Source organism: Grammomys surdaster, unplaced genomic scaffold, assembly GCF_004785775.1.
Source record: "Grammomys surdaster isolate TR1022 unplaced genomic scaffold, NIH_TR_1.0 185, whole genome shotgun sequence".
NCBI classification, from domain to species: domain Eukaryota; kingdom Metazoa; phylum Chordata; class Mammalia; order Rodentia; family Muridae; genus Grammomys; species Grammomys surdaster.
The window spans coordinates 10,206,588-10,231,659 of NW_021604630.1; the positions used below are offsets into that span (position 1 = coordinate 10,206,588).

Genomic DNA, 25,072 nt, shown 5'->3' on the forward strand with positions numbered 1-25,072 from the left:
AGAGAGAGAGAGAGAGAGAGAGAGAGAGAGAAAGAGAGAGACTGAGACTGACTGACTGTATCCTACTAAGGCTGAGGCCAGTTGAGTGTGGGTTCCAGGTTATCCTGGACTATATAATACTCAAAAAAGCAAATACACCAGTTAATAATACAAGTTAACTTAAAAGACTCAAAAACAAAATCAAGAAACCAAATGATAAAGTTCTGGCACTAAAACACATTTAAAACTCAAGTTTTAGCTGGGCAGCGGTGGTGCACGCCTTTAATCCCAGCACTTGGGAGGCAGAGGCAGGCGGATTTCTGAGTTCGAGGCCAGCCTGGTCTACAGAGTGAGTTCCAGGACAGCCAAGGCTACACAGAGAAACCCTGTCTCTAAAAACCAAAACAAACAAACAATTCAAGCTTTTATTAAAGCCACTGTTTCAATATTATAAGAAAGTTATTAATTTAAAATGTTTACTTTACTATGGCTATGTGTGTCTGCGTGTGTGCTGACGAGTGCCTTCTGACCTGGAGTTACAGGCTTTTGTGAGCGGCTGGGTTGGGATGCTCAGATCTTGGCTCTGAGTTTGTCTCTTGTTAATTGCTGAGCCATCTCTCCAGCCCATAAAATTACTGATGCATTTATTTATACAAGATCCAATTCCTTTCAAATACATATGAAAGAGCAAGCCCTGTAGAAGTGTTTGGGGAATGGAGACACCCTAGGGTCATATTTTCATGCATTCGATACTCAGTATTTAAAAGATGTTCAAAACCATCTGCGTGTGACATCTCATCTCTTAAGCCATCACAGATAAAAGGTGACACACGTAAAAAAAATTGCTCCATGGTGCTCTCCAAACCAGTAATGTCTCTTCAGTCCTATGACACTAGCAGCTAGGCCGCTTATTTTATGTAAATGGTGTCTTTAGTGACACACCAGTAAGGTTAAGAATCCATACAGCAATTGACTGACGCAACATTCGGAAAATGAAACAGAGAGAAGTGTGGTTTCTATTCCCAAAGCCTCTGGGCCACGGATGGAACAGGCCAATTACCTAGCAAAACTTCTCTAAAGATGACCGTTCTGGGACTACAAAGACAGAGGTGAAGGGGCCAAGTTCTCCAGCCTGGGAGTTAGCAGAAAATATAATTTATCACAAAGTAACTGGCTCAAGAAATATGTAATGGTCTCTACAGCAATACTCCTTAATATAAGGGCAATATAAAGGCCAACAGGAAGAAATATTTTGATAAGCAATTAGTAACTTTAAATGCCATTGAAATCTTTAAAAAGTAAAATCCCCCTCCGCCCCCAGTCACTGTCAACAGATTAACATTACTCAGATTTTGAGAACCATAAAGCTGTTTTCTTTTTTAAAAGAGTCCCTCGTTAACTACACCGTAGGGGAAAGAGGAACACAGACAACATCCTAAAATCGACAGCACTTTACAATAACTTCCGTCCACATTAGGATTTGAAAGGGTCTATTGTAGCTCAAAAAGAGATCTGAAAGTGTCCTAGTTGCTCAGATGACAAGGTTTTATATGAGAAACAAAACGTTTTTAGGCACCGAAAATAAACGAGACACCAGAAAAATGTGACCCTTGGGAAAAAAGCTCAACCAAAGTCGCCCTTACTAGCGAGGTAGAAGCACCACTCTCCAACTGTTTTTACTTCCAACTAGGTTATCTCTTCTACGAAGCAGGTCAAGAAATCAAAGTGATCCGCTGATAAGTAAATACAAAACTTTGCTTCTAACCCCAGGGGCAAGACTACCGAGCAACATTCCCTCTCTTCAAAGAATGCAACATCCCGTCTCTCTAAAGAAAACACACGAAGAGACAAGAAACCTTTTTATCAAGGTGTTCGTTACCTTTTCTTTTAAAAAGAAAAAATCACAACTAAAAAAGTGTCAGCGTGCACTTGTGGGGGAAAGGAAGCCAGGAGCACTCTGGGTTAGCATCCGGGCTCTGCTGCACCCTACAAACACCAAAGATGCATTCGATTCAGACGCAGAGAAAGCCGCTGCACTGGGATCCCGGGAGTGGGTGCAGAGCCCAGGTTTCAGAGAGGACCGCGTTCGAGCCTCGGGTGGGAAACCACACTGATTTGCCGTGCCGGGCATCCCTCCCGATCGCTGCCCTCAATGTCTCTGGGTGCAAACTCGCGCAGAACGCGTCGGTGGCCGGCTTGCCGGGTTCTGGTCCAGGGGCGGAGCGCCACTGCCGGACGAGCCGAGTTGGGTCATCCCCACGCCGCCCCGCCCCAGCCCCGCAGCCCCGGCCCCGCGGCCCAGGCCCACCTTTGATGCCCGCCATGGCGGTGACGTCGCTCCTGGCTCCACGACCCGGGCGGTGGCCGGGAGACCCGAGACGCGCGGCGGCGGCCAGACAACACCCGGAAGTGCACGCCGCTGCACTTCCGCCGGCGGCTCGCGCGGGGGCGTGGGGGCGCGCGAGGCCGGTCTGGGGCCGGCCTCCTTCCTTCGCCGCTGCGGGGCGACCCGGGACGTGCGGGGCCGGTCTGTGGTTCCCGTCAGGTCCCGGAGGCAGCACCGGCCTGAAGTCCCGGCGATCTCGGGAAGAAGAGCTCGTGATCTCTGCGGGATCGCTTCACGTTCTGCACTGCGAGCCCATTTCTCCTCCCACCACCCAGTCTGTGACACGGGGACACGGGCAATGGGTGCTCTCTGCTTCTCTCCTTGGGTTCCTACACAGATCCACATCTCATGAGAGCCCCCTTACTCCCCCAAGGCTTCAGCGGGCCGAGTCACGGGTGGGAACCTAAAGATGCATCCTCTTGGGAGTCTGAGAGCTTTTCTGTCTTCTTGGTGACAAAAGGGCTTGGGGGCGAGGGCTCCCCGCAGAGATCCGATATATTTATGTAAGCTTCCCACATAGCATATGCTGGGGAGCCCGTTAGGCATTGGGATGAGCAAAACCAGGTGTAGTTTCTGCCCTCCGGTTGTTTGCAGACTAGAAAGAGAGAATACGCGAAAGAGAGCAAAAATGCAACAGAGATAATAGCTAGCAAGAGGGATCTGCACTCCAAAATACACCACTGGAGCGGAAAGTAGACTTTAGCTGAAGTCAATTAAAAAAAGAGAGAGACGTTAGAAGGGGGAATTGGCTGCGCTCTTTTTCTGTACAAAAGCAGACCGTGCAAGTTTCTACTTGTAAAGGTAGCCGGAACTTCCTTTCCCCGTGTTACATGAAAAGATATTTGCAACACAAAATTTCCCATTTGTAAATATTTTCATTTCAGAGGAAGAGACGGATGTCTCTGTAAGCAGCAGCAATTGGAGTTTGTAGAAATGTTACAGAAATAGCCCTTTATCTCCCTTAGTTCCCCACCCCACCCCCCAAAGCCCAAATTTCTTCCATTTAGTTGCTTTCCCACAATGTTTTGCCTCTTGTTAAAATGCCTTCTAGGCTCCCAGACCTAGCCTTTGGAGCCTTGCTAAGCTTGTGAAATACACTACTCTTCCCTTTAAATTGCCCTTACAGCTGCTAATAGTCTCTGCCGTTGAAGCTGAGAAGTCAGAGACAACCTTTATTCTAGAACTATCTAGGAAATAGAAGATGCAGGAAATAGTCCTTTGGTTTGATCTGACAATTCTTTTAATGGAAAGACAAAGTTAGGTTGTGTATGTGTGTGTGTGTGGGGGGGGGATGGGGGGATCATGCTTTCTGCCAACAAATGGAACAAAGAGCTTAGAACCTTGGAGAGAGGAGAAGCCAGTGGGTTGGTCAGGGTTGTAGGCCCTATCCAAGAAGTTTTGGAATTTATACTAACACAGACTGAAAGGGAGTCATCCTATAAGTTTATTGGGTGAGAACTGAAACTGGAAGTCAGGAGGACATGGGCATATTAAGATCATAACAGGGAAACCAGGCTCAGGAATTCATGGAGAAGGAAAGACTATGGAAAGAGTGTATCTCTTGTCTGAACCTCATAAAGCTTTGCATATTTAACAATGAGATGTCCTGGCTCTATACCAACCTATCACAGGATTCCTGGTGTGTGTATGTGTGTGTGTGTGTGTGTGTGTGTATGTGTGTGTGTGTGTGAAAGGCCTCCTGACTCTGTTTCCCAATGTTGACCTAGCCCACTCTACTGTCTGCCTCTCTACCTCTTCATCTGTCAGGACCTGGACCTGATTCTCCATTTCCTTCTCTGGACCCCGCTCGCCTTGTTCACATTGTAGCTAATTTCTGCAGCTTCATTCTCAACCCCGAGTTCCAGTGGCACGGGTCTGGCTTGTTGTTTTAGCAATACAAACTTGATCCATTCCTGAAACTCTTGAATTTTGCTTCAGTCTCTTTAACATGTATTCATTCTGTAACCCATGTATATGTATAGAGACACATAAGTGTATTATGGTATGTTGTGTGGTATTTGGGTTAATATTAGTAACCCAATATTAGTAAGATTGGAATAAAGAACTTGACTTTACCTAGTCTAAGATACTAAGGTAGGCAGATTTTATGGTAAATTACTTCCGTTGAAATCACTAAACTTGGGCTGGAGAGATGGCTGAGTGTTTAAGAGGGCTGGGTGATCTCCCAGAGGACCCAGCTTCAATTCACAGCATCTACACGGCAATTCACAACTATCTGGATCTCCAGTTCCAGAGGATCTGATGTGCAAAAAATAATAAAGAAGAAATCATTTTTAAAAAGGGAACCACTAAGCTTTGTGATTTTATTATTATTCAATAAATTATGACATCTCCACATTGTGGAAAGACCTCAAAGCACTCATCTGTTTTTCTGGCGTTGTACACTCCAGACATAAAATTGTGGAGACGTCAATGATTCTGTCTCAGATGTCACCACAATGCCCGTCCTCCTTTTGTTCTGCGGTGTTCAGTCTTTGAAAGCAAGGATGGTGGTGTGCCTATTGCTGAGTGTGGTTGGAAAGTAATAGCTTCGTCTCGAGGCTTGTAGCTTGGCTCCAAGGGAGTGCATTTTAAAAAGTACTCTGTGAAATAGCTCCCAGAAGTTCCTGCGCTTAAATTATATCCCCTAATTTACTTGAATACAAATGTACTGAGCACTAGATGCCTTTGATGACATTAAAGACAAACAGAGTGCTTGTCTGGCCAGAGGGTTCTATATATTTCTGCTCCCACAGTAACAGAATGATAGCACATTGCCGACTTTTAACTTTCCCAGTCTTTGTAGCAAAACATTCAGACAAAACCTAACATTGTAATAGCCACTTAAAGGTCTACTTTTGTCTCCCAATAATGTCTAAGGATAAAAAAAACAAACCAACACCGCCACTTACTCGTCACTCACATGACTAATTTGGTTTCCTGATACTGCCTAGGGACCGGAAACTTGAAACCTCAAAAATGTTGTTTTCAAATGTTGTGTTCAAAGAACCCCTCCCTATAACAGAATTCTTGGGGATGTCTTTTAAACTCCCTGGTTCTACTTTACATGATCTGAATTAGACACCTTTGTGGGCAAAGCCCAGAAACATAAATTGTTAAGATGCATCTTGAACAGTTGCTGTGCAAGCTATAGCTTGAAAAATCATTGCCTCCCCCCCCCCCACACCACCAGGGGAAGATGGTTTGGAGGTTTCTTCAGTTTTTCAAGCAGTTCCTTCACACTTGCTAATATCATTTAAGTGTTCTTTAAGTGCCCCATATACTAGTAACTCCTCTTTACCTTTCATGACTTTCTAGCCTCTAAAATTAAGCCACAGAGATGAGGTAAGAGACTTTTCTTGTTAAGTGGGCAGCTGCTGTGTATCTAGTGCTTTAGGGTATGTTTGGGGCTGGACAGATGGCTCAGTGGTTAAGAGCCCTCGATGCCCCTTCAAAGGATCTGATCCAGTCCCTGACCCCACACTGTGGCTTACAACCACTTGTAATTCTAGTTGCAGGAGGTCCAATGCCATCTTCTGGACTCTGAGGGCACCAGGCACACATGGGGGTGCATATGCATACATGCAAACACTCTTGTGAATGTAGAAATAATTCCTTAAAAGAGTTGTATCTGATTACCTTTTTCATAAGATTATTTTCTTCATCAGATATGATAAAATATATTATTACTAGCTAGGGATTCTAATCTTTACAGACCAACTCACAAAGCACAGAGGTTTTAGTTTTTGTTTGAAAACCTTTTATTATGGAAAAACTTAAATGCAGTATATGAAAAGTACCAACAACATTATAGTGGACTCCTATACAGCATGGGGTACTTTCAGCTCTCAACAACTGGTTAGTTGCTTTATTTATTCTTCCTACTCATGTCCCCTTCTCCATATTTTTTTCTTCATTTTATTCTGAAGCACATTCCAGACATGCTTGCATTGTGTGTGTGTGTGTGTGTGTGTGTGTGTGTGTGATAGGTTTACAGCTGGAGAGCCGGTGAATCTTGTATCATTACATTGGATTTGAGACTGGCGCCCAAGTGTGGGGTAGCTGTATATACTTAGCCATGAACTTATGATATCTGACACTCTCAGAAGACATACCAGAATTAAAATGATGTTAATGAGAGCAGCGTGGTATCCAGTTGAGAACTGTTTGCTGCGTAGATAAATTCTTCCATAACACGTTAGGCCACAGAAATATTCTGCACTGTGCCAACAGAGAGGAGAAAAGACTCCCTCCTCCCATAGGATCATGTGATTTAGATCCCAGCTCCACCTAGCTTCTGCAAGGATCTTACCCACCATTCTATCCATTATGGCAGTACCCAGCATTCTATCCATTACGGCAGTACCCACCGTTCCATTCATTACGGCAGTACCCACCACATCACCTGCTTTCTGTCAGGGTGCTCATTATTTATTTGGCTCAGTTCCCCTTAGAATATAAACTAGGACACCCTTTCATGTTTTAAAATCACAGTCTAGAACTATAAATGATATGGTGGGGGCTCAGATGATAGATGTTTTCTTATAAAGGTAATTAGGTGATTCTACATTGCAAAATCCAAAAGCCACTTTTATTCCTGCTCCAATTTTCCAGCAACAGTGGCCAATTCTGATCATTTTCTCTCTCAATACCATATTGCTACTTCCCTTTTCTATTTCCTTCTTTTACCCTTTTTATTCCCTGTCTCTCAGTCTCTGTGTCTCTGTGTCTGTCTGTCTCTGTGTGTGTCTGTCTCTCTGTGTGTAGGGGATGGGGAGAGGTGTACCATGTAGTGGTTAGAAGAGAGCTTTATGGGGTTCTCTCCCTTAACCTTAATATGGTGTCCTAATTTTCATTTTATTGCTGTGATTATAAACTTCTGATCAAAAGCAACCTGGGGAGGAGTTTATTTCATCTTATAGCTCAGCCATCACTTCATTCTTTGAGGAAAGTCAGGGCAGGAACTCAAAGGCGAGAACCTGAAGGCAGGAACTGAAGCAGGGGACATTGGAGGAACACTGCTTACCAGCTCGTTCTCCATGGCTTGCTCAGCCTGCTTCCTTATACAGCCCAGAACCATCTGCCTCAGTTCTGACATGACCCAGAGGGAGCTGGGCCCTTCCAACAATTATTAATCAAGAAAATGTTCCTACAGACTTGTCTACCAACTGGTCTGGTGAGATTCCCTCTTCCCAGATGACTTTAGCTTTTATGTCAAGTTGACAAACAAATAAACACCCCCTCACCCCTGAAAACCACCACCACCAACCAGTCCATATGGTTGTCAAGGATCAAACTAAGACTTTGTGGCAAAAAGGGTCCTCATCTGTAGGGCCACCTTGCTGCAGACTTCAAAGCACAGAGAAACGTTTTGTCAGGGTGGTTATCTATAGACTCTTGGCTTCTTGTTCATTCTTAAGATCTTTATGTTTCAGGAACTGTGTGAAGGTTCCATGCTTGGAAATCACAAAGTCATTCCCTTGGTGTCTTTCACCTGATTCCTTTATAGTACACGGTAATTGAACACTAGTCCTAAGCAGGGAGCCAGTGTTAGGTGCCCAACCTGCAAAATAACGCCCTTCAGAAAGGTTACTGAGATTTTGAATTTGAGTATTACTAGATTACTTCCTCGATTTCCCTTTCAGAAAGTTTTTAACCTCTAAAACTTTGGCAACTTTGCACTGAACGAACCTTCCAGAACATTCATTCGGGCACTCGCTAGGGAACGTAGGGCACTACAGGTCTAGTCTGCGACTAGACTCCGCCCACACGACAGCGCCCCGTCTGGCCCCCGCCCACAAGGAGGAGTGGCGCTAGGGGCGGGGCCGACCGCGACCAATCACGGACGTCTACGTGCCGCAGCGGCAGTGACGTCAGACTGGCGCAGGACGAAAAGTCGTCGCGTCGTGCTGCTGTCCGGCGGTCTTTTTGTGGTGGGTTCCCCGGGTCGCTGCGCAGCGGCGGGCACACTTCCCCAGCGGGTCTCGGGCCGCCGAGCGCCGTCTTCACCCAGCGCCATGGCTGTGGCCGCTGTCGGCCGCCCGAGAGCCGTGCGCTGCCCGCTGTTGCTCCTGTTGTCATTCCTGCTGGTAGCCGGCCCTGCGTTGTGCTGGAACGACCCTGGTGAGTGCGGCCCCGCGAGTGCCCTTCCCCTTCATCACCACCCCCTTTTGACCACTTTCCTCCTGTCTGTCCTCTCCTGGCTTCTTCGCGTTTCTGGTAAGGCCCTCTAGGAGTGGGCGGGGCGCACGAATCCGGTCTGAAAAGTTCTCCAGGTCCCTGGACTCCCAGATTGTCCACTTTTTCATAGGCCGCATCCTTGAGCCCTGATGACAAGTTTGACTCTCACCTGCGCATCTTGTTATCATGGCTGTTTGATGTCATCATCGTCCACTGTTGTCATGGCTGCCTGTTGCTATAGCTCGTAGTTACCATGCCACCAGCAGTCTGAGTCCGGAGTAGGGGCCAGGACCGCAATCCTGGATTCCTGCCGTTTATTCTAATTAGTGCAGCAAACCACGTTGTTTACACTAGCTCTCTTCATACTTTTCACCGTACGTGAGGAATTTAAAATACATTTTCTTAACTTTTAGGTGATGATAATACATGAAAATTGGTTAGATGGGAGGCACTCTCTCTCTTTCTGTCTGTGTGTGTTATTAAAATGTAGAAATAAACTAGCCGACAATTAAAATGACATTTTTGGGTTGGAGTGGAAAGCTGTCAGACATGGAAAATACAGCAATGGCAGTGTAGTTTTGAATTTAAGCAACAGCTTTATTTTTGTAAGATACTTAGTTCGGGAGTGCTGAAGTGGGTCAGGGCAATTGATCTGCACTTCACACTGACTGAGCTTTAATTTGATAAGAACGCCTTGCCATGCTGTTTGGAATAAATTGCCTGTACACTTTGCTTAAGTAACTCTAGAAGGATTGTGTGAAAAACGAGAGACCTGATTAGAATTCATTTAAAACCTGGGGAACTTTGGAGACTCAGGGGAATTCGAAGAAGAAAAACAACCACATTTAAATGAATGGTGAACCACTTCCTGGTGGTTCTTAGTCTACTTTTGCTGTAAAATTATTGTTCTGGAACGGAAAGCACCAAAATATTTTGCATCGTTAACTCGATTGGTTTCTACCTCATTTTAAGACTTTTTAGGAACTGTTTTAGGAAGGTACCTGATTAGAATATCGGATTATTAAGGTGTAGTTAAGCAATTCTTTACTTTATTTTTTGTTTACTTTATGTAAACACTTAGTAATATGTCTGGGAGAGAAAAAAAGTACCATTCAAAGATTACTTAAGCATTTTCATTTTTTTTTTCTTGAATATTCCTTTAAGCCAGTGGTTCTCAACCTGTGGGTGGAAATCCCTTGGGGAGGGTCACAAGGAGTCACCATTGGGAAGCAGATATTTACATTACTACTCGTAACAGTAGCAAAATTACAGTTATGGAATAGCAATGAAAGTAACTTTATGTTTGGGGTCACCATAGCATGAGGAACTGCGTTAAAGGGTCGCAGTGTAGGAAGGTTCAGAGCTGCTCCCTACCCAAGCTCCCTGTACCTTGGATGCTGAGAGTGTAGCTTGTCATGTAGTGAAATCAGTTGTGGACAATGTGGTTTGTAGGCAGAAGGGGACTTTAAAACATACATCGACTGGGAAAGAAGACTCCACTAAAGTGATGTTTTTTTTCAGAAGCCTAAAGCGTGGGAAGTGTAAAGGATAGGATTTAGCAATGTGAACCTTCATGTGGGCTGTCCTTCGGAAAACAGGCTGAAGTGTGGGTGGGAGGGAACTAGGTGAGTGAAAAGGTGGGTTTTGTGGTAGGTTTCCAGAGCGGTGACCCCCTGAGGTCAGGGGGGGAGCCAATGGAGTTGGATTGTCTCGAGTTTTGGAGTTATGTGTTCTGATTGGGGTGTGAAGGGGCAGATAAGGATTGGAGGTGACAGTGAGGGGCACACCTTTAACTCCAGCACCGGGGATGTAGGGGTCCTGGGATTTCTGAGTTCAAAGCCAGCCTGGCCTAGAGAGCAAGTTCCAAGACAGCCAGGGCTGCACAGAGAAACCCTGTTCTTTTTTTTGTCTTTTGTTTTGTTTTTAAAGGGACAGATAAGGATGGTGCAAGCCTTCTGGCTGAACTTGAGTGTCTGAAGTGTCAGTTTCCCGAGATGCTTCGAAATGTAGGGAGAATTGGGTTAGGGGCCTTTCATTTGTCTTAAGCCTGACACCTGAGAAAAGATTCTGAATTATGAGTCTGGAGTTCAGGGGATTCTTTGTGTGCTTTGCCTGATGTAACAAGCGGGGACCGATATTTTGTTCTTAAACTTGAAGGCTCTCTAGAGAGTGGTGCTTTGGGGTTATGGTAATTATACCCCTGTGTATTGAGTTCTTAAAATTTTCTGCCAGTCAATTTTAATAAGTTATATTTAAGGTTTACAATAAATTCAAAGACCACAATCTTAATTTTATAGGTGATGAAACTCTATGAACAGACAAATTTATTGCCTTCATTGCTTTATTGTCATGTTAACTTGGTGATGTCAATTTAGTTCAGTGTTTTTTGCATTATTAAATCCTCCTGTGGAACATTGAATTCATTATTCCTCTTAGTTAGCGTATTAATAGTGTAACTTTTAAAGTCATAGATCATTTTCATTTTTTAGTTTTTCATGTATGAGGTAGTAATTTGGATTTAGTATAGCAAACTTTAATATAGTTCTTGGAAATTTTAGACTTTTTAAAAAGGATTTGTTTTTATTGTTTTAATTATATGTACGTGTGGGATATGTGTGCATGAATGCAAGTAGCCACAGAGGTCAGAGGCGTGAGATACCTCCAGAGCTGGGGTTACAGGCAGGTGTAAGCCACTTGATGTGGGTGCTGGGAATTGAACTCAGGTCCTCAGGATGAGCTCTTAACTGCTCAGCCATCTCTCCTACCTGATAAACTTTTTTTTGAGACACTGTTTCATATGTTATAAGCCTTGACAAGGCTAGCTTCTGCCTGAGCTCCCAGCGTGTTTACATTCTGGATCTTTATCTCATAGGGAATTAAGTGTGTACTTGGCTGCAGGTGGATTTCCTTCTGGCTGTATCATCAGTTCCCTTACCTCTGCGTATTAGAGACATACTTATTTTCCTTCTTTTTGTCTGTCGCTAGGTTAAGTATTGTGTCTGTCTGCAGCTGCCGTGTTAACACTATGTAATGAAGGTGCAGTTTTTGATAAGGTCTAAGTCAGACATTCATTAGTGAAGAGTCTCCAAATGTGAACGCCAGAAATTTCTTTAAGCATCTGAACAGGGCTACTGCTGATTGTACTGTCAGAATTGAACTCAGTGATTTATATTTATTTAATTTAATTTAATTTATTTATTTTCTTATTTTTGGTTGAGTCAGGATCTTTATAGGTTGTTTTGTTTTCCTTTTAATTTTTTGAGACATGGGCTTATGTAGCCAAGGCTACATTTGAATGATAGTAAATTCTTTTGATTTCATAAGAGACAATATGAGTTTACTCTGTTTCTACCATGATGGTAAATCACTGTGTTAAATTGGCCTTATCTTTCTTGTGAAGTTACCCTTTGCCCACTTGGACTGGAGAACAATTTGTGTAATGATCTTGGCACTGTACCAGAGTTTTACCACTAATTACTCCTTGTCTGTATCTGTCTCCTAAGGGTTAGAAAAGGAAAGTGAAACATTTTCAGTTCTGTCTAATTCTGTGTTTTTAATTACTAGCTAGCGTTATAAAGGATGACGTAGAGCTTTCCCTTTCTAGTGGAGTCTGTTGATGAGTATATTTTTAAAGTAGGGAAGTAATTGGTTGCCATGTTAGCAGTGAGTAAAATTTTGATATTCACTGAGTATTATGATTTCTTGTTTCCATATTTTTCATGATTTGATTCATTATTTGTTTTTAAAATGCAGTATAATTTATAAGTGAAAACAATATTTCAGAAGTTGAAAAAAGGTAACATTGATACTGAATGCACCACCTTTATTTTCTTTGTTTTTGAGAGTCTTGTGATTTATATAAAGATGATGAGCCAAGTTTTGTAACCAAAATCTTTTCATATTAAAACTGTAGGCCACTGAGATAGCTCAGTGGATGAAGGTGCTTGCAGCCAAGCCTGGTGACCTAAGTTCTGATCCCTGGGACCTACATAGGTAAAAGGAGAGGATGTTGTCCAGAAATTGTCCCCTGACCGCCACATGTTACTGGTCATACTCAAACACATATACAAATAAAAATGTAAAACTCTCCACCCCATTTGTTTGTTTTTCTGAAACCGGGTCTCACGTTGCCTAGTCTGGCCTTGAACTCCTGATTCCTGTTCCTCCTGCCTCTGCCTCCTAAGTATCAGAATAAGACTGTGTCAATACTTTAATAAACTGGATTAAAAATGATGAGAGCAATGTGCAGTTGATTATGTAACTGCATTTAGTCAGATAAGGTCCTAGCAGAAGGGAGTCCAGGTGATTCATTAGTCTGTGAGGACACAGGACAACCACTGCGTAGACGATACACTGTCGTTTTTAGCATAGTTAGTTTTTCCTCTTTATGTCTGGAGTCAGATAACATTCTGGAGCCTGCCTCTTCCTCCCTTTTTTCATCTTATTGAAGCTGAATTTTGAAAACCAACTATGAACCCAACTGGTCCCCAGAAGAAATCTGTGATCAGATCTCCGTGACAGTCAGCACTCCCCATTATCTTGCTGCTCAGTCTTTTGCTTTTGGTTATCAGTTTTGTTGTTTTTGAGAGAAGATCTGGATATTTAGCCCAGCTTGAGCTCCAACTCTTAATTTTCTTGCCTCAGTTTCCCAAGTGCAGGGGTTATGCCTGGCCAGGGAGGAACTGTGTGCGTGTGGCAGGATCTACCCTGCTTTTACATAATCCAGCACCGTTTGTTCAGTAATCTGCCCCACCCCCACTGTTGAATTGAAGTGCCTCGTAGTCAACCCCACAGTTCCAAGTATTGGATTCACTTTATTGGTCAGCTTTTCCAATTGTGTGCCAATTATAGAACACTTTGTAGTATATATTTAACTTTTTATATACAAAAGCAGATCTGTGTGTGTGCTTGGGTGTGGATGCATGTGCTGGTGGATACCAGAGGAGGGCATCAGGTCCCTCTGGAGCTTTTAGTCAGGTGACTCTCATGGTTGTAAATATTGAACCTGTTCTTGAGGCATTTTAGTTTGGAAGCCAGTTTTAAATTTGTTTTGATGTCTGTCTGATTGGTAAAGTGTATATAGAGATCTGTATCTGCTAACAGACATGACCATGATCGTGATTAAGAAATGAACAGGCCTAGTGAGATAGCCCAGTGGGTAAAGGTACTTGCCACACAAGCCTGATGAGTTTGAGGTGAACAGAGAACCAGCTCCCAGAAGTGGCTCTCTGACCTGCATGTGGACGATGGCATGGGTGCCTGCACACCCCTTTCATATACTACTAAGGAAAGAGGTTAAAGAACAATATTTGCCATGTGTTGTAGTTTAATGAGATAATGTAACAAGGGTCTAAACAGTGCATTTTTGTTGTGCTCTGACTGGGTAGTTTTCAGGCTATTGTGTTATCACAGAAATGGGGAGCTGGAGAAAGTAAGACTGACTTTGAAAAGGAAACGGTGACATTAGGATGGAACTGTAGGCAACATGACCCTTAGTCTGTAATATATTAAAGAAACTAGTGAAAGCAAAGCACTGTGTGTGTGTGTGTGTGTGCTTCTGCACAGAATCATCAAAATGGCTGGTGTCTGATTTGGCTTGGATGGTTGGTTTAAAGACCCTGATGCTGAAAAATTCTTGCCATGATTTCCTATGGATTGTTACTTTAAAGGGGCAGTGACTGTGGTCTTCTAGCACAGGCCCCCTTCCCAAACCCCCATCCTATTATCTGCTGAATATTCTATGCCTTGAGATAGCCCCCTTTCTGACCAAGTGCCTGCACCTTCCCATATGTGAGTTTTGAGGTAAGCAGGCACCAGCCACCACCTGCAGGAGTGGCCCTAGTGCCCCTGCTTCTCAGTGATCCTTTGATGAACTCCGCACACCAGTACCAACAGGGGAGCATACAGATTCTTCTAGCAACTTCCCTTCCTCCTCAAATACTGTCTGGAATTTGTATTTGATTCCTCTCTGCATGTTTTCTCACTCTTAAGTACATCTGTCAACGTTAATGTGTGTAAGCATTAATATGTAGTAAGAATTGACCTTTTTCAAGGTCTGTATAAAGCTGAACACGCTGTCATTCTCATTTTGTGTAAACTGGTTTTGCCATTTGTTTAGTTTGATACATGAGTTCTAGTTTCTTTACCCTACCTAGTACAGGATACACTACAAGAACAGGAAGTCAGTGTGGAGGTACCTTCACACAAAACAAAAGCCCAACAGTAGTTTAAAAAAATAAGTCTCCAAGCCGACATACCACACAGATGCCTGCGCACCACTGTCACCACAGTTCACAGTACTGAGCTACGAGACCAACCTGGCAGCAGATGAATGGAAGGAAAAACATTTATGTACACAGTGCAATTTTTTTTGCACAATAAAATTATTTCATTTGCAGTAATGTGGATATAACTGGAGATGAGCCATTGCATAGATTTTCGCTCATCCGTGGGTCTAGACATTATAGATACGCAGTATATGTGTACTGATTGCTACAAGTGGAGGTGTAGCTGTCTGGGGAATAAAGGGCACTAGTGGGATGGGGCAGGGGCGGGAAGGGTTTTATATAATTCCTGAATGATGATGAGGATGCGGAGGAGGAGGAGGAGGAGGAGGAGGAGGAGGAGGAGGAGGAGGAGGAGGAGGATGCTGATTCTGGCAAAATGGCTCAGTGCATAAAGGCTCTTGCTGCCAAGCCTGATGGATTTGAGTTCGATACCAGGACCCACATAGTGGAGGGAGAGCATGGACTCCCAAGAGTTGTCCTCTGACATGCCCAGGCATGTGCACATTTTTGCCCTGTGCACATGCACAACTACCACACATACAATAAATGAATGTAAAAAAATAAAAGAATACAGAGATTGTGTTTTGATTATAACAGGAAAAAACTAGGTTGGAATCTGACTTTTTTCTAGTGGATAGACATTTAAATCATTGAATGTAGGGACATTTTTATGTATTTTTGCCATTTTTAATTAAAAGAATACTACTATGCAGTAATTTTATATTACACTTACATTTATATTTATATTACACTCTTCTGTTTTAACACAAATTAGGTAGAACGTGTGATGAAGAAACATCTAGCTTACAGTGATGAGAGGTTTTCAGTGTGATCATTGGATTTTGTGTGAAGGGCCTGGGTGCTGTTGGGGTAGCTCTGAGACCTCTCTCTCTCAAAAGCTGGGAGAGACACTTGGTTTTGAGCCTGCTCACTAGGATGTCTTGGTGTTGTAGTTTGAGGTAACGACCCGGATCTCCTCATGCCTTTGGGGTGTTCACACTTGCCTTGCAGGGTCTCACTTTGATGTGTGTTCTTGCAGACAGAATACTGTTGCGGGATGTGAAAGCTCTCACCCTCTATTCCGACCGCTACACCACCTCTCGGAGGCTGGACCCTATTCCACAATTGAAGTGTGTTGGAGGCACAGCCGGCTGTGATGCCTATACCCCCAAAGTGATCCAGTGCCAGAACAAAGGCTGGGATGGTTACGATGTGCAGGTAATAGCCACCACCTCAGCAGCAGTTCAGATGGAGTTATGTTGTGTGACACTATTCCTGGGGAGCCGTGAACAAACATTGACTTGTCCCCAATGACAGACCAAAGTAAGGATACCACTGACACCCAAGCTGGTGAACCAGTGAGTTTCATTAGGGTTGCCTGCAGGAGTTTGGGGGAAGGGTTACTTAACAGGATCGAAATGATGCAGTGACAGCTGCATCATCAGAAGCTCATCCCAGCATGGGGCACAGCTCATGGTAGCTAGAAACCTGGAGCTCACCAGGCAGCTGGACAGGTGGCATGTCTTCCAGGTAGCTCAGCTTACTGTTTGGATATAAGTCACAAGGCCAGGCCTGGTTGTTTACTTTCAGAGTTGAATGAGCTTTTCTGCAGGATGGAATGTGTCACCTGTAGTTAGAATCTAAGCCTGGGTCTTAATGAGCTTCCCTCCAAGATGGAGGTTAGATCAGGGTCTCACTGTGTAGGCCTGGTGGCCTGGAACTGGCTGTGTGGACCAGGCTAACCTCAAACTCATAGTGATTTCCTTGCGGCTTCTTCCCAAGGCTGGGGATTAAAGGTGTATGCCACCATGCCTTGCCTGAGCGCATGTTGGCTGCTGATGCTGGTTTCACAGGCCCCTCCTCCCATTACCACTTGATTAGAATCTCCTAGCTAATGCAGATGTCTCACATCGATTCCAATTATTTTACAGCCGTGGTGGGTGTGGTGGTGCTAATGTGTAGAGCCCCTTCAGCTCATATTAATGTGTCATAACTACACGAACAGGATAGCAAGAACGTCATCTAGTAGGGGAGAGATAATAAATAGTGGTGTTAGTGTGTGTCTGGCTGTGGGCATTGACGAAGACTCAGAGAAGACACAGGCTGTATTAGGAGGACTCATGAGGTGGAGGGAGAGCCTCTCGTGCATTGGTTTGTGGTAGGAAGACTCAGAGAAGACACGGGCTGTATTAGGAGGAATCATGAGGTGGAGGGAGAGCCTCTCGTGCGTTGGCTTGTGTTAGGTAGCAGCAGTTTAAATTGAATGCAGTACTCAGAAACCACTCGTTTGTACTGTTAGAAATTCAGCTTGTTCTGGTTACTTAAGCCAGCAAATTCAGAAATCTTTTTCCAAATAAAATTAATACATAATACAATAATAACAGCAGCAAAAAGAGAATAAAGAAACATTAGGACTTGAAAGAAATCATCAAAAGAGATGCCCCAAACCTGGGCTTTGTGTCACACGCCTTTAATCCCAGTCCTCAGGAGGTAGTCGCAGGCGGATTTCTGAGTTGGAGACCAACCTGGTCTATAGAGTGAGTTCCAGGACAGCCAGGGCTACATAGTGAGACCCTGTCTTAAAAACCCCAACCCCCCAAAGAGAGAGAGAGAGAGAGAGAGAGAGAGAGAGAGAGAGAGAGAGAGAGAGAGAGAGAGAACACAAAAAGAAAGATGTCCTAATCATGACACTCCTAGGAATATATACAAGAGAACCAAAGAGACATTTCTTCCCCAAATCTATAACGATATTTGCAGGAATATTGAAATAGCTAAAACATAGAAACAGCCCAAATGTCCTTTGCTAATGAGTAATATGATGTAGTCCATTCATGAGGTAGAGTGTTGTTAAAGTCATTAAGAAGATACAAAGTATCTGCTTGATACTGTAACATGGATGAGCCTTGAAAATGCTCTACTGAAAGAAAGAACAGGTACAGAGCCTGGCCCCTCTGAGTCTCCTCACAGGAGATGTCTAAGTAAGGGAGGTACAGCAGACAGTTCGGTGCGAGCTGGGAAGGGGAAGTGGGCAGCTGTGTATGGGCTTGACGGTTAGGTTTTAGAGTTGGTTATAGTAATGGTTGTACAGCTAGGTGAACTGTATTCGAGTCACCCAGCCAAGTTACTTATTCTAAACAGTAGACAGTGAACCTGAGCTTGAAAGGGAAACATAATTTGAACAAAACCTAACAAAAAGGCAGCAGAACCGGTTAGACTTGCCTAGCTTGTACCTCTAAACATTGTGGGACACATCTTATCTATTCAGCAAAGATTAAAGAATTTAAACTTGCCTTGTTTGTTTACTTAGTTTTTGATGGTGCTGTATTTCAAGCTCTGGGTGTTGTACTGCTCAGCCAGTCTTAGTTTGTTTATTTTGAGGAGAGATGTTTCTGTGTTCCCTGGCTGGTCTGGAACATGATGTGCAGCCTGGGCTGGCCATGGACTTCAGCCTCCTATTGCAGCCCTCCAGTGTTGGCATTATAAACTTGGACCATCCTGTCTGGCTGAAAACCATGCTTTCTCTGGGTCTCTTTGTCTCTATCTCTGGTAACATTTAGGCATCATGGACTCTTTGGAGTTTTCTAAATATTGTTTTAAAGGAGCTGAAGAAGATTATGTAGGATCAGCCCCTGTAAAGTCAGTCGATGGTTTTTAGAAAATGTGTATGGAAAGCTTTGTTCCACAGAAGCTGTTAGCTCTTCTTATATATCTGATGGTGGTTTAAAAGTCCTTTCACTGTATTCAGTCGTTCCCCCTTTCCTCTCTCTCAGTCCTCTCACACACTCACCCTTGAGTTCATGGCCTTTCCCCCTTTAATTATTATTACTGTATATATACAATAATACATAATATATATAATTATATGTAAATACAATGTGCTGTGTCCACTTAGTTTTGCAAGCATGTATATTTTTAGAGCTGATCACATGGTATTAGATAACCAATTAGGGGTTACTGATTCTTTAATGTTTAACATCGAAACAATCTAGCTGTACAGGACTTACCTTTGACAACAGTGCCAAGCAGGTGAGAGTTTGAAGATTTGCCTTTGGTTTATAAATTGTGGAATAACTAACATATATTATCTTAGTTGCTGTGAAGAGACATCATAACCATGGCAACTCTTATAAAGGAAAGCATCTCATTTGAGACTGGCTTACAGTTCAGTGGTTTAGTCAGTATCATGGTGGGAAGCATGGCAGGGTATAGGCAGACTTGGTGCCAGAGGAGCTGAGAGTTCTACATCTTTATCCGCAGGCAGCAGAGTCTGTGCCACACTTGGTATAGCTTGAGTATAGGAGACCTCAAAACCAACCCCCATAGTGACACACTTCCTCCTCCTAGTGCCACTCCCTATGGGCCAGGCATTCAAATACATGAGTCTATAGGGGCCATACCTATTCAGATGACTACATATGCTGGCTATGGGGGTGCAGACCTTTAGTCTTTGTGAGTTCAGGTCCAGTCTGGTCTACAAGTAAGTCTAGGGCAGCTAGGGCTACACAGAGAAACCCTGTCTCAAAAAACAAAACAAAACAAAACAAAAACAACCCCCCCCCCAACATGTACACAAGCGTGTGTAATGCACATCTGGGGAATAAGGGAAAGCAACAAAGTGAATGCTCACGTCCCCACCGCCAGCATCAGAAGCACACTAGTAGAACCACTGTCTTTGAAGTACTGAGTTTGTCTCCTCCACACGCACTCACCATCTTGAACTTTGTAGATGATTCTGTTGCTTTGTTTTGCAGTTTTGTGACAGTTGTATAATCGACGTGGTATATTTTGAAGGAAAAGAATCTTTTGGTTCTAGAGGCTGTTTCTCTTTCTTTCACAGTGGGAGTGTAAGACCGACTTGGATATTGCATACAAATTTGGCAAAACTGTAGTGAGCTGTGAGGGCTACGAGTCCTCTGAAGACCAGTACATACTCAGGGGCTCCTGCGGCTTGGAGTACAACTTAGATTACACCGAGCTGGGCCTGAAGAAACTGAAGGAGTCTTCAAAATACCAGGGCTTCTCTGATTATTATCACAAGTTGTACTCCTCGGATTCCTGCGGCTTGATTACCATTGCAGTACTGTTTGTTCTTGCCTTCGTGGTTTACAAGCTGTTCCTCAGCGATGGCCAGGGCTCGCCTCCACCATATTCTGAACACCCGCCATACTCTCCGGGCTTTACCGGGGCTGCAGGAGCGCCTCCCCCAGGCTTTAAGTCTGAGTTCACAGGTAGATTTCCCTGCTCGGGGGCTGCACATGGTGTGTGTGAGCTGGCGAGTCTTGTACCTGGTTTGGAAGAGGAGACTAACTGCATTGGAAACACAACATTAGTGACCTACAGGATTAAAAAAAATCTGTTCTTTTTTTAAAGAAAAGATTAAAAAAAAAAATGTGTCTTCATCCGTGTGTGGGTGCCCATGGAGGGCAGAAGTCCATGTCAGATCCCCTGGAACTGGTTACAGGTGGTTTTATTTAGCTGTCTTGTGTAGGTCCTAGAAACCAAACATGGGTCAGTCATTGAGCTGACTTTCCAGGCCACCCTTTTTAAATGAAAAATGTAAAAATATATATCCTTACGTATGTGCATTATGTGTGTGTGTGTGTGGGTGCGCATGGGGCTGATGTGGAGGTCGGAGGGTAACCATGGACAGGCCTTCCATTTTTAGGTCCTCTGCCTTCGCAGAGGACCTAGGTTCAGTTTCCTGCACCCACATGGCAGCTCATGATGACAATAATCTAGTCTTGGGAGTGTCTAGTGCCCTCTTGTGACTTCTGTGGGTACCAAGCATGAATGGCCACTGAATGGATAGAATGAAGGCACAGGAAGTCTGAGTGCTGTTCATCTCAGATAATTGCAGTGGGTATCTATTAGGTGTTGTCACAAGCTGTCTGAGGGGCTAAAATGGGTGGTGGTTACATGGAGGGAGCCTAAAACAAGCTTGTTGTTTCGTAGGTGTTTGTAAGATTAGCACGCTTTCCTAGGTGTTTCCTGTGTCCTAAGTGGAAGGTGGTGTTTATAGTCTGATAAATGGCAGGCTGCCTTTTCCATTAGAGACTCAGGTACAGTCCTCACCTGGAGTTCTTACAGAGCTGCACAGCATAGGAAGGAAGACTCTGAAGGGGTGCTGCATCTTCTAGAAGCTGACCTTGAGTAAGGGAGATAATCCCATAGGAAGACTGTTCTTGCAAGTCCTTACACACACATGTGCACACACACACAGACACACACCCACCCGCGCCTATGGGAATTGTGTTCCTGGGACTTAAGCCAATATTTTATAAACAGCCCTTTTGAATTCAGCTTGTTCATGAGTTTAGGGCTGAGCATTATTAGTAAATAGTACTGTAGAGGAAGTAGTGAAATAGATGAACTAATGAAATGTCATGTGTTTGAAGGCCTGTCACCTAGCAATGTGCATTCTGTTTTAAGGACCACAGAATCCTGGCCACGGTGCAGGCTCTGCCTTCGGGAGTGCTTTTGGCGGTCAAGGCTATAACAGTTCAGGGCCGGGGTTCTGGTCTGGCCTGGGTGCTGGAGGATTGCTCGGATATTTGTTTGGCAGCAACAGGTAAGTTTTGCACTTGTCTCATTTGCCCTGAGCTTCACCAGGTTGCCTTTGCTTTGCTTGGTTTGACTCTGGCTTTGCAGGGAAGCAAGTGATGGTGAGCTCACCCCATTAAATAGGAGGTTTGTTTTTGCATAGAGGGGAAGGAACAGGGCTTTGGTTTGCTTTGGTCAGTATTATGCCTATTATTTTCCCTCATTGTCTTCTTTCCTCTGCTGTCCTAAGTGATAGAGAGCAAGTAAGAAGGCAGAGGAGGCCACAGCAGTTGGCAGTCTGCTGGGTAGGGTGACAGAGGGAGGCCTGGAGAAGAGCCTGGGCCGGGGTTGGAATGTCTTGACCTTTATGGTGCTCTGAACTCAGGCTTTGGTTGGGATATTCAGAAGGACTTACTTTCTGCTGCTGTCTGTTCTTACAGCAGCTGCTGTAACTGGCAGAAGTAGACACTGAATCTGTGTCACGGTAACCCTCACATGTTAGAGCATTCAGGAAAAAATACTCGATAAGATGCTGTTTTCTGATGACTTAGAAACTGGGGATGTAGTTAAAAATTGTGGTGAGGAAAAAGACAACAGCTGACTTTGTGTCTTTCAGGGCAGCGACCCCTTTCTCAGACTCGTGGTACCATCCAGCCTACCCTCCTTCCTACTCTGGCGCCTGGAACAGTCGGGTCTACTCACCGCTGGGTGGAGGTGCAGGGGGCTATTCTGCATCCTCCAATACAGACACAAGAACCAGAACAGCGTCAGGTAAATACAGGGGCTCCTGCTGTGTAGTAAGAGGCACCCACACATCAGAACCAAGGACGCCTGTGTGGGAGAAGTCATGATTTTATCCGGTGTGCTCGTGAACTTGTCAGTAGCACAGTTAACTGAGACAGAGACCGAATTCAGTTATTCTTCTTCACTTCTTAATTATTTCCTAAAAATGTCTTTGAAATCAAGCCTCTTGGATGTTAGTGTCTACAAGTGGTTAACTCCGGAATCCAGTAAGCTCTAAGTGAGGGCCTTCAAGGTTTGTGGACGTCTGGCCTTTCAAATTCAAGAGAATTACAAAAATAGATTGAGTTCCACTTTAAAAATGTCAGTAGTATGATTATAATATGTACTCTAAAGAGTGAAGAGGGTGTTTTATAGAAGCAAAGATAAAATATAAAAAACAAAAAATATCCACTGTTAGAGGGGGTGGGAAACAAGGCATTTGCATATCTTCTCAGACTGTCTTTCTTCAGAAGGAAGACATGAAGCAATGAATAATTCATGAAATCCATGGAAATTACTTAAAAGTATAAAAGTAGAGCTCTTAGTGCTGGTTTTCATATACATGAAATAATCACTTTTTAAAAAATGTTTTGTTTTTTTAAACTATTTATTTATTTATTTATTTATTTATTTATTTATTTTATGTAAGTACACTGTAGCTGTCTTCAGACACCCCACAAGAGGGCATCAGATATCATTGCAGATGGTTGTGAGCCACCATGTGATTGCTGGGATTTGAACTCAGGACCTCTGGAAGAGCAGTCAGTGCTCTTAACTACTGAGCCATCTCATCAGCCCTGAAATAATCACTTTTTACCCACTAAACTTGAACCTAAGCATCCCTGGGGCCCAGCAAGTACACTGTCAGATGCAGCCATCCTCTAAATGGGGATGGCATTGCTTCCAGGATTCCCACATGTGCCAAAACTCACGGATGCTCAAGTTTCTTACATAAAGATGGCATAATATTTGCATATCACTAGTACAGTGTACTCTCCAGGTGTTCTGTATCATCTCTGAACAACTTATGGTCCTCAGACAGTGCACACATTATCTCTGTTGTCCTTACACCAGTGTTTAGGAGATGACAAGGAAAACAGGTATGTGTACACTACAGGTGCATCTCTAAAAATATATTCAGACTTTAGTTGGTTGAGTCTATGGATGTGGAACAGGCACATACCCACTGCACTGACAGATAAGCTCATTGATGCTCCGAACTATTGACAGCCTGTTTGTTACGGAGTATGTGGAGTGATGGGTGGGTGATATTCAAGTAACATGTTAAACCATGAAAGGTCCACACTCGCCATTTCTTCCATTTACCGGTGAGTTTGAGCTGTGAGTCAGCAGGACATGGAGTATGCTCATTGTCCTTTCTGCAGTTTTTAGCTCAGACTTTGCATACTCATGGTTACTGTTTGCATACTCATGGTTACTGTTGCATGGTGGGCTGGGCTCAGACTTTGCATACTCATGGTTACTGTTGCACGGTGGGCTGTGGCTGGCTTGTTAGTTAGCTTACACTGGAGCACTTGTTTGGTTCCCTGCCAGCAGTTGTGTGTGAGGTCATGGACTTGATGACTGAGAGGATCTGCCTTGTTGGGCCCCACACTGTCTTGTCCCACGTCGCGATCTGTCGTAGCCTTCCCTCATAGCTTTCTTTCTTGTTTGTGGACAAGAAACACATACAACTTATGAAACTTTATAACAATTTTCATATATTTTGAAAAGCTAATGCAAACTCTGTTTTTCTTAATCCTAGGATATGGTGGCACCAGAAGACGGTAATATAGGAAGCTGGAGGCGACACTGGATGCAACGTTTCTGATTTGTCATCACCATCTCTTAACACCTGGATAATGGGAATATCCAAAAGTTGTGTGGTGTTTGGTCCTTGTATAGCTTTTCATGTCCCGTTGTTTGTGGCCAGGAGTTGATATGTGACAAAATACTTATATTTTGTATGTTAATGTAACATGCAGTTCAGAGTGGTGGCTGCTGTGGAATGCTGAAACTCGTGCTCGTCTCTAAAGCCTTTCAGACCAGCGGGAGCATTAACAGTGGAGCGCCCTGCTCCTGAGGCTGAGCAGACCGTGTGAGCTGAGGTAGCTTTGGATGACGAGTCATTCCCTTGTAGAAACAACAATCCTCTATCGGATATTCAAACATTTGGCGTCTGCTATTCTTCAAACATTTAAGCCCAGCATTGACTACTAACTATGCTGATTTGTGGTTCCACAAATGATTTGCTTGATCTTTAGAGCTTGGATCCCTCCTCTTGTGGTGGTCGCATCTGGGGAGTGGTCCTGACCTTTCTCAGGAAGGGGTAGAAAGTGAATGACTTTGCTCACAGTTGGCTTGAAACTGCCAGACTTCAGTTTCCAGGTGGCAACATTCAGATGCTTGTCTTTCAGTAGCAAAAGCATGGAGTTCTCTGTGGAGTCTTAAACTGTCAGATGTTGTTGTGATGTTTTGTTTCAGCCTTACATTCATATGACAATAAATTAAAAAACAGGAGGTATTCTTGTTCTTTGTACTAGCTGAGGCATGTTTCGTGTGTGGTTTCCTCATCTCACACAGGCACCCACTTCTGGGGTTCGAGTGATGGATGGCGCACTGGTTAAGAGCTTGTGCTGCTCCTCTAGGTGACCTGGGTTTGGTTCCTAGCACCCATGTCAGGCAGCTCACACTGGCCTAGACTCTGGTTCCAGGGGGCGTGGTTGTCTCTGGTCTCCTAGGGAGCCTGCGCTCACATGGTGCAGATACTGACACACAGACACATAATAAAAATTTTAAATTGCAAAGACAAGACAAAACAGGCTAAGAGTAGCAGTGCATACCCTTAAGAGGTAGGAGGAGCCTTCTGAGTTGGAAGCCAGCCAAGGTTATACAGTGAGAGACCCTGTCTCTAACA

The 25,072-nt window shown here is 43.9% G+C and overlaps 2 protein-coding genes across 2 annotated transcripts in view; one reads left to right on the plus strand and one right to left on the minus strand.

Moving 5' to 3' along the window:
* Positions 1–2,383, minus strand: part of Leprotl1 (leptin receptor overlapping transcript like 1) — an 11,782-nt gene extending 9,399 nt beyond the window's left edge. Inside the window, exon 1 of the mRNA XM_028768275.1 lies at positions 2,288–2,383. Coding sequence (XP_028624108.1) covers positions 2,288–2,303 — 16 coding nt within the window. The 5' untranslated portion in view covers positions 2,304–2,383. The remainder of the gene's footprint in view (positions 1–2,287) is intronic.
* A 5,854-nt stretch (positions 2,384–8,237) lies between these two features.
* Positions 8,238–24,697, plus strand: Saraf (store-operated calcium entry associated regulatory factor). Its single transcript, XM_028768276.1, has 6 exons — positions 8,238–8,488; positions 15,872–16,050; positions 19,670–20,060; positions 21,262–21,400; positions 21,989–22,143; positions 23,921–24,697. The coding sequence occupies exons 1-6, from the start codon at positions 8,383–8,385 to the stop codon at positions 23,944–23,946; spliced, it is 996 nt and encodes a 331-aa protein (XP_028624109.1). The 5' UTR covers positions 8,238–8,382; the 3' UTR covers positions 23,947–24,697.
* Positions 24,698–25,072: the final 375 nt, after the last annotated feature.